This window comes from Polyodon spathula, unplaced genomic scaffold (assembly GCF_017654505.1).
Source record: "Polyodon spathula isolate WHYD16114869_AA unplaced genomic scaffold, ASM1765450v1 scaffolds_811, whole genome shotgun sequence".
NCBI lineage: Eukaryota > Metazoa > Chordata > Actinopteri > Acipenseriformes > Polyodontidae > Polyodon > Polyodon spathula.
The window spans coordinates 109,774-119,448 of record NW_024472298.1 but is presented as its reverse complement, the minus strand read 5'-3'; the positions used below and the strand labels follow the sequence as shown (position 1 = coordinate 119,448).

Genomic DNA, 9,675 nt, shown 5'->3' with positions numbered 1-9,675 from the left:
AACATTGTGAACAAAGGGGCTGTATTGCATTTAGTAACAAAAAAAAGAAAATCTGAAAAAAGTTTTGTTTGTTTATAAGTTCAGAAAGCGTCAGTATCCGTTTCATACGCTATTTTTACATTCAACATGATTAAAATGGTTCTCTTGTGATTAGAAATCTGGATAGTAGCGTCTATTTATAATTGTGTGTTTCTAAAACACAGAATAGGACGAGAGAACACAAGCAATCCCAACTGGGATGAATACATTAAAATATGTTCCATGTCTAAACAACAAAATAAAACTATTCCCCCTTGCTTGCCCCCCTTCAGCTTCCCCTATTGTTTGATCAGAAACAGACAGGACCTCAAAACTAAGTGCCTGCAGTAAAAGGTCATCAATAATGCAAATTAAAGAGGGGTTTATATTGATGTAAGGATCGAAGGTATTCAAACTGGCGGCTGTTTAGCTCAGTATGTTTTTTTAAATGATCAGGCTCCTGGTAGAGCTGAACTGATCGCACTAGAGTTAGTTCCACGGAGGGAGAAAGCCAAGCTTTATCCCAGAGGCTAATGTATTCAAACAGCAACCCCACCTCCCCTGCAATCAAACCTACACTGCTCGTTAGCGAGAGGAAGCAGACGTGAAGCTGTGTTTGTCTTAGCGTTCAGGGACTTTCCCAAAAATCAGGCATATTTATACAGGGTGGTTCTTAAGACGCTTTCAGCGGGCTTCCTGGCAAAGAAATCAACCTGGCATCACAGGAAAGAAAGCAAAACTCGCTGTGTGATAAGATTAGAAAGAGACTAGGATATGAGGGCAGTGGCAAACCGAATGAATATAAAATGCGTTCGGCAAAAGCAGAACAGGATTACAGAAAGAGCACCACCAATACCCTTTACCAATTATATATCCAAAGTAGGAACACACCACAGTGTCTTTGCACAGTATTGTCGCAGTTTCCCCGTGGTATACTATGCGTTTACCATGGTTTGCCACGCTTTACTACACTGCCTTTACTTTGGGAGAGGTGACCCATTGCACTATCATATCAGAGCCAGACAGGCAGAGATCCACTTTATGCAAGGTTTGTTCCAAATCCATTGTGATGTCATCGCTGATGATTCTGCAGGGTAATAACACTGGGACAGCCAGACAGCCTGTATTGAATTGGCACAGCCCACACCATTACATATATTAACACCTGACCTCGCTAATCAATGACACAACCATTGAAAATAATCAAATACGAAACAGATTCCAGGACTTGCAAGAGGAACCGCTCCGAATGACTGCCAACTAAAACAAAGAAGCTGCTTTTAGAAACACCTCCGATCTAAAGAGAGCTGGCAGAGTTATTCCCTGAGGTGGCTCGATGTTCAGCAGTGTTGGTACACATTGCTGGAGTCTCATTAGGTAATTGCTGTTGTGCCCTTCTCTTCCCCTGCCTGGTACGAAGCCCGTTTCATTAATTGTGCTCGTCTGATACAGTCGCTATTACACAGCCAAGCCTAAAAGTCGACACGCATGAGAAACACATACACCTGTACCCACCTGCATGCAAACCTGATGACTCATACTCATCCTTACCACCTGATCTGCGATGATAACGCAGAGTCACAGTAAAGAGACATGCAAAGAGACATGTTCTAATGTTATTAACCAACGCGCTGTCTTCATTGACTATGCAGTCGTTACTCTACATTGGAAAGGCGATGTACTTTATCAGGGGCAATGGGAGTAGAAAGGGGGGAGCTACAATTGGACGAGGCTGCAATTGTAAATCCATGGTGTTGACATTGTTGGGAATTCTGTGGTCTGCTTATTAGTGCCGTAGGATTAGAATGGAATCCCACATTTCAGTTATTCCTATCAACGTGGGAACCTCAAGCTATTATCCTATTTTTCAACACAAATTTTCAATCACAATAAAAGTGAATAATTAACAAACCTATACAGCACCGCCTGTATTCTCTATTAGCGTGGAAAAACAAACACAAGCACACACACAGATATGCACACACAGTAAAGCCATACCCTGGTGTAAGCAGATAGAGTTATGCTAAAATATATATGTTTTCACTATGGCTATAGCAGCACAGGACATGCTACTCAGTTAATTCCAGTGTAGCAATGCAACAGTGGCTGTGCCTCATAAATAATAGGGTTAGAAGACGCAGTGTGTTAATGGCAGCACCAGCCTTTCACAAGAGTCTGAATCCAGACTCTTCGGTCAAAAGTGAGGCGTGCAAGGTGAAGCACAGGTCAGCAGTGCAACACAGAGTGTGTTGAAATATGGTTTAAAAACTGCACAGTAGATGCAGAGCACTGAGCATTGTAATGTGCTTCATGCTCACCATGGTTACAAAGAAGCAATCACATTTTGAGGTGCAGCGTGATGTGACCGGACTGGCTTTTCCAGTTTTTTTTTTTCCTTCTTTTTTTTTATAACTCTCTCTACGCTGTTTTCAAATGGCTTTCAAGTTTCACAGGAAGCTTAGACTGAGCCTCATAAAGGCACAGAACAGAAGCGCTAACAGCCAGCCACTCTCACACAGCTTAATGGTAAAAAAAAAAAAGCAGGGCAACTACTGGCAAGATCAAAATACTGGGCTTGTCATCCAATACAAATGCATTTAGAGATTGATTCGATCCTAGCATGCTGGGAAAAGCCACAGGATTTTCTTGAGGGAGTTTTACATAGGTGTAATTTACACCATTTTACACAATAGCTACAGAGGTGAGGCGCTGGACTAAACTGAACAAGGAACACCTGCTATAATACTCTCAAATGTGAAAGATGTTTCTATTGCTCTGGTGGATAGGGGAGCATTCCTCAACTACTGTCAGCCTCTAATTGCTTTGAGGAAGTTTGGAAAGTGTGAGCAACATCGCTGTTTACATTTCTGTGCCCAACCCTAGAATACTAACCTACACTATAATAAAAAAAAAAAAAAAAAAAAACAGAGAGATTTTGCCCGCAGCTGTGACTTATGTAAGCTGGAATCACATGATTTGCAGGAAGCGCTCTCCTCGCCTCACCCCCGGAGTGGCCTCAACTTGGCCAGCCGCGTTGTTCTAGGAAAGGGGCCTATCTAGGCAGGCTTGGGGCCTGTAGCGGGGGAAGAGTTTTGTGTGTTTTTTCATTCAAAAAAAAAAAAAAAAGGAAGTTCAGTGCGGAGACAGAAAGGCGGGAAGCAACTGCAATGTTATTTATAAAAGGGGGGGGCTTTAAGCTGTCTTTCTAAGATAAAAGCTACTGTTAAGATCGTCCATTTCTTATTCCCGTTTTCAGACTACACCATTTGACGAATTTCTTCTTAAATACACATCGTATTTTTTATTTTATTTATAATAATAATAATAATAAAGGCTTGTCTTGACGTCAGTCAAGCTATCTTGCTTGTTGTAAACAAGTCAGTAAATTAAAATGTAGCTTTCGACACCGCCTAGTGGAAATTCGCTGCGTTGCTTTCAATATAACCAAAAACAACGTTTGGGGAGCAGCAGTATTTAACTGGAAGTTTTAAACAGAAGCACCAGTCACTTCAAAACAAATGCAAAACAGCCCTTTAAACACTACAATATGCTGTACGCTGTGAAAATGCTTAAAACACACCTTTCTTTATTTGCGAAGGGAAAATTCCTAATCAAAAATTTGGAAAAATGTAGATACACTGCAAAGAGCATTATGTGTTTTTTTTTTTTTTTTTTTTTTTTTTTCCATTGAAATTGAAATTAAAATTGCACCCTGCAGTTACACGCGTTCTTTCTTATGATCCGAAGGCACTGTGCCTGTAACATTTAAGGCTTTTATTTTACTGCAATCTGTTTTTTTTTTTTTTTTTTTTTTTTGGTTTGTTTTTTTAATATAATGGCTGTACACAACGCACATTTGCAGAGAATACTGAATTATCCCATATAAGATCGCCAGAGAACAGCATGTGCAGGACGAGCCCCACTCGAGTTTATTGGAAGTGACGAGGTAAGTGCTGGATATCTAAAGGAAAGCCGCTTGCGTTTTGATGTTGGGTTTCAGCCGGGTTAATGAACACAGAGCACAGGAGGCTGCTGTAACTCTGCCATAGCTGATTCCATTTTGCTTTGGATATTGACCGATAGCGATCTATTGATCATTTGATTGTGGCGTCACCCAGGCAGACCCGTCCCCCGTGGTGTGACAGGACCGCTGCAAGCCGGGTGTTGCTAGATTACAGTATTGAAACCTGTTCAGTTCTGTGGAAGTGTCGAGGAGCGGGGTCTAAATGCTGTCGGGACAAAACACAAGGTAAATGCATGATGACGATAACCCGTTTCAGAAAGTATTGTCCGGCGTTGATTGAATAGATTAAGCTTGTCGCCGTTTGGTTTGTTTTTCAAGCACTGTATGTTAAGGTTATGTGAGCAGCCCTGTTTACTCTCTGTGTGTGTTTCTCTCTCTCTCTATATATATAGATATGTGTATGTATGTGTGTGTGTGTATATATATATATATATATATATATATATATATATATATATATATATATATATATAGATATATATATATATATATATATATAGATAGATAGATAGATAGATATGTATGTATGTATGTATATATATATATATATATATATATATATATATATATATATATATATATATATATATATATATATATATATAGGCTTTGTAAACAAATATACTACATAAATACATTTTTACTGAGCTTTCATTTTCCAAGAAGTGGTTTTACACTCGATTAACAACATAAATAAATGTAGAAGATGGAATCGCAGTTCGTCGTCCGATTTACTGCAACACTCCGACTCCTTGCTAACGAGATCCCTGCGTCGTATGTCTCAGTGAAACGTGCATCTCATACAGCGAATAGATTATGCAGGTGACCTCATTCTTCTCAGCACACCCTCAAAGATCTTTAGTTTCTGGCGATGCCAATTTATCCTTCGTAGAACTTCATTTTGAAATCCGCTTCACCCCTTTATTTCCAACCCAGTTTGAATCTCGCCTCTCGCCATCAGAAGGGTGCACCCCGTGTTATTGTATATTGAAAAGAGGGCATATGAAATAGTGTTTAAAATCCGAGACGTGACATTTAATTCTTGAACGCGTGTTAGTGTTTACCGAGACATGCTACTATTTTGTGTGTGCGCCTAAAGCTTCCTCTCAAACAATTTAAAACGTGTTTAAAAATCTGTTGCACTAGATTTGCGTTTATCTGTGAAACTTTAGATTTTCCACTGTGAGGAATCCTAATGCATGCAACAAGAAAGTGCTTTGGTATTACCCATCCGAATTTGAAACACATTCGCCACTCATAATGTACACTAACTGTACACACACGATGCTAGCATATATTCGACAACAGATTAATATTGACGCTAGTGAGAAATGTGGGGCACCGTGAAAATGACCTTTAGGTCCAGTTAGGGGTTACAGCTCACCAGAATGTTTTGTTGTGGCCTAGCCGCACAGTTTGTGTTGAAATGTTACATGCACCGAGTTGTCATTTGCGTGAGACTTGTATTTCACAAACCTGTATTTAATCCGTTATATTTTTAAGTTTGCATGGCTCAAATTCCTCACGATTCATGGTTTGTTTTACCTTTCCGGTTAGGAACCATGTCTTCCCCGAACAACTGGTCTGCGTCAGAGGATAACAGCCAGGCCTCTAAACTGCTCCAGAAGTGCAAGGATTCTCCCTTTGTACCTATAGGTGAGTCGCAGGCTGTGAGCCGGGACAGGGCTGTTTAAAAGGCAAGGCTGAAATGAGATGGGGCAGCATGTATTCGGTAAGCATAAGACCCGATAGGGTGGGTGGTACTGGGCAGTGCCGGACCGCACCAAGGGCGTATTGCGCGGGCCCTCGATGGTCTTCCTGCGCTTAGAAAATAGGCAACTGTTAGGAAAAAGAAAGAGTTTGTGGTTTAAATTAGGAGGCTCAAGGATATCAGTCCAGGTGAAAAGGCTCGTGTGCTGGTACTTTTCCTGGTCATGTATTGAAAGTTAATGTACCTCATGCAGTGGTAAAGGGGGTTAGTGGAGATGAGCCATGGTCACGTTTGGTGTTGATGCCCCTGTCTGCAGGAATGAGTGGCTTTGCCGCGGTGGTGGCCTACGGGCTGTACAGGCTGAAGCACCGAGGCAGCACCAAGATGTCCGTCCATTTCATCCACATGCGAGTGGCAGCACAGGGCTTTGTGGTGGGGGCTGTGACTCTGGGTAAGCCAGCTTGCTTCAAACCCAGCGATCTCCGCTTCATAGCGTGATAACTGGTGCTTTAAAAAAAAAACAAAAAACAAAAAAAACACACACACCACCACCTCATCTTATCAGATTAACTCTCTCACAAGTCACTTTAATTTCTGGGGAAGCCTGCTTATCTGGTTTTGAAATCGGCTTCACCCGTTTTTCCACACCAGTTTAAGATCATTCTTCCCTACTCTAATCCACTTACCCATCAGAAGAAAACGACAGCAACGTGTATTTGTGTGCAAGGCTGAATGTGCAGAGCATTTTACTATATATCGAAAATACTGAATATGAATGGATCTATGTATTGTTACAAACACACAGGCTAACATCTGTGGTAGGGCTGCATAATTGTGTTCTAAACGTTCAACACTTGGCTGATGTTTAAACTCTGAACTATTAGCTCACTGCTAGACAGCAGAAACTAGATTATGATAATGATATGTGGGTCTTTCTATCTCCATTCAGGAGTTCTTTATTCCATGTATAAGGACTACCTGGCACCTAAGGATCCCACCAAGACGAGTAAATGACCCGGAGAGCTCCTTCAGAGAGATAAAGGACTCGATCACCCTAGAGCAAATCCCGTGTTGTATTTTTAATTTATTTTTAAAGATATCTATTCACTAATAAATGTGTATATCATATAAACTCACTTTGAGGGATGCTGTCTGTTCTGTGGCCTTACTGTTTAATTTAACATTTTATAAATATACTGGATATTTAACTGAAAGAAAAACAACAACATAAAAAACATGTTAGCAAAAAAAAAAAAAAACACAAAGTTTTGTAAATAAAATTATTTTATTTGTGTTAAGGCTTGGCAAAGTGTTTTTCTTTTTAAGTCCAGATTTACTTTCTTTTCACAATGTCACACTGACGTTGAAATATGTAATACACCAGAAATTGTACACAACCTTTTGTTTCCCCATATTTTAACCCCTCGTTCTGGTTCCGCTCAGTCAACCGAGCTAAATGCTGTACAGCCACTGCAGGGGTGGAAATAAGACTCCTATTGCATAGCACCTTCACTCATTCCAGGTTTTACTATGAGCTTGATTACCCACGGTGTACAGGTAACAGGCACAGGCGTGTCTTGCTAAACTCATAGTAAAACCAGGAATGGATCCAACTGCTATGCAATGGGAGTTTTACTCCCATCCCTGCATCAGTGCTGGTCTGTGTCGGGATCCAGCAGGCTGAATTCTTAAAGCTATTTACTCCAAATTGTCTTTAGCATTATTTTTGTCTGAAAGGAATTAAAAAAAAATAAATAACTCCAGGCTTCTCACAAGCTCCCAGCATGACTTGCTTGGTCCCTTTAATGGGTGTGTTATTACTCTGTGTTGAGATTACACTAAGGTGATGTTTTGAAGTAAAATCTTGCCCAGTTTATTGTAATTCCCGGTAACAGCAGAGGTCTCTGCCTCTCACACAATATAACACGAACATTTGACTGGCTTTTATTCATTCACATACAATCGAAAACAGACCTGTACATTACAAGAGACATCTGCACTGAAACACAACAGCGTCTCCCGTTTAATCAGTATCGCAGCCTTCACTGTTTATATTTGACCTGTTTCTGGTTGTTTTTATAACAATAAAACCTTAGTAAATAATATATAAATTAATTTATATACTGTATGCTATCAGGCATTTCAACCCTTTGCATTAAAATGGACTCAAATTGCAACCCATTACAGCAATGAACGATTCAGCACACTCTGTAATTGCGGGGCCAAATCACACTGAAGACAAAACGCGAGGATGCAAAGGGTGGAAATACAGCTCCACCTTGTGGTGGGGAGCGCCACCATCTACTAAAAACAAGCGCGGCCTCAGCCCTCTATTATAATAATGTCACCCCATTTCAAATAAATGGATGCACGCATGTTATCAGCTCAGGTTACTAGAGGAAAACAGGAAATATCTGCAGCAAATTCATTTTGTGGTTGTCTCACTGTGGACATCTCTACAGCAACACATACCTGTGCATGTAAACTATGCATATATGGTCTATAAACTGAATTGAGTAATTATGCTAATTTTGAGGCATGTATATTTTGCTAGTTTAAGAGTTTAAATAATCTGACTTTTAATCTGGTCCAAGCAGAATCATTTTTATATCACTAGATATAAAGATCATGAGAGTCACAATACTAGAAAAAAAAACATTGGAAAAAAGAAAGAAATAAATAACCTGGACTGTTTTCAGCCACTGTGACCTGGAGTCAATAAACCTACTGATCTAAAAACCCAATTCCAGTCCAGTCCCGTTCAGGAGTACCTATTGTCAGGGCTGGGGTCAACTCCTGTGTTTCAACTGCATTTCCAGCTCAAAGGAATTGAAATTTATTTTCCAGAGACCTCATAATGGTTGTAATTGTTTAACTGCTTTCACTCAAAGCCAGTTTAAAAAAAAAAACCAGCAGCGACTTCAATTTTAGTAATTTGTTGTCGCTGTGAGAAGCTCGTTTTGAACAGAATGTTGCTAATTGCATTTTTGATTAGTGGTGTGCCGGGAATTGATTAAAAAGGGCATGGCCATTGATTTTCAAAAGTAATTGAAAAATAACAGGAATTGACCTCAACCCTGCCTATAATTTATAGCATGGCCAGCCTTATACGTTGCATATCTATGTAAAAGATAAACAGCACGTTCGGTTCATCCCCTTCCTTGCAGATCACCGTTAACTCTTTTGATCTGGCCCTGAACAGCAGCACATTATTTGAAATAAACCAACGCTTGTTTTGTTTAGTAAGTGCAAAACTGCATACAGACCAGCGGCAGGGAATTCTATGTGAGATTTATCAGCGCTTGGGAACCACAAGGTTAACAGGAAGGGGGGGTGGGGGTTAATGTACAGTGCTGTATGGTTAGAGACGGGTGAATGTGGGTTATCCTTGTTTATAACACTACCCATTGGGTAGAACTATACAAAAGTTTGACCAAGAAACCGTTTGGTCAGCTTATCGTTTAGTGCAGCAGCTCCCCAACCCTGCTCCTGGGGAGCCCCTGGGTCTGCTGGTTTTCATTCCAACGCTCAATTACTTAACTAGACCCTTAATTGGACTGATCATTAGCTTAATTATACCTCTAATTGTTTTCAGCTCTTAAACAGTTGCAGAGTTCGAGTTACTGATAGAAAGATGCAACTGTTTAAGAGCTGAAAACAATTTAAAAGGTCTAATTCATCAATTCAATGAAGGGTCTGGTTCAGTAATTGAGGGCTCAGTTGGAATGAAAACCAGCAGCCACAGCGGGTCCCCGGGACCAGGGTTGGGAACCACTGGTTTAGTGTATACTGTTTGGCTCTCTCTGACCTTAACCCTAACTAGTAAGCTGGCAATACAGAAGCAGAGCACACAGTAGGATAAACTACTGGAGAATGTGGCCAGCATTCACCCCGTGTAAGAATCAAATGGGATTGCTGGACA

The 9,675-nt window shown here is 40.4% G+C and overlaps 1 protein-coding gene across 1 annotated transcript; it reads left to right on the top strand.

Annotated features, from left to right (window-relative positions):
- The first annotated feature begins 3,844 nt into the window (after positions 1-3,844).
- LOC121308972 (HIG1 domain family member 1C-like) lies at positions 3,845-6,889 on the top strand. The gene is made up of 4 exons (XM_041241735.1): positions 3,845-4,267; positions 5,600-5,698; positions 6,070-6,204; positions 6,703-6,889. The coding sequence occupies exons 2-4, from the start codon at positions 5,605-5,607 to the stop codon at positions 6,765-6,767; spliced, it is 294 nt and encodes a 97-aa protein (XP_041097669.1). The 5' UTR covers positions 3,845-4,267; positions 5,600-5,604; the 3' UTR covers positions 6,768-6,889.
- The last annotated feature ends 2,786 nt before the right edge of the window (positions 6,890-9,675 follow it).

What these genes read in the sequence shown, in the direction of transcription:
- LOC121308972 (XM_041241735.1), top strand. Translation starts at nt 5,605, where the DNA reads ATGTCTTCCCCGAACAACTGGTCTGCGTCAGAGGATAACAGCCAGGCC. An exon ending in TTCTCCCTTTGTACCTATAG is followed by an intron (nt 5,699 to 6,069) that starts GTGAGTCGCAGG and finishes CCCTGTCTGCAG; the next exon opens with GAATGAGTGGCTTTGCCGCG. An exon ending in GGTGGGGGCTGTGACTCTGG is followed by an intron (nt 6,205 to 6,702) that starts GTAAGCCAGCTT and finishes ATCTCCATTCAG; the next exon opens with GAGTTCTTTATTCCATGTAT.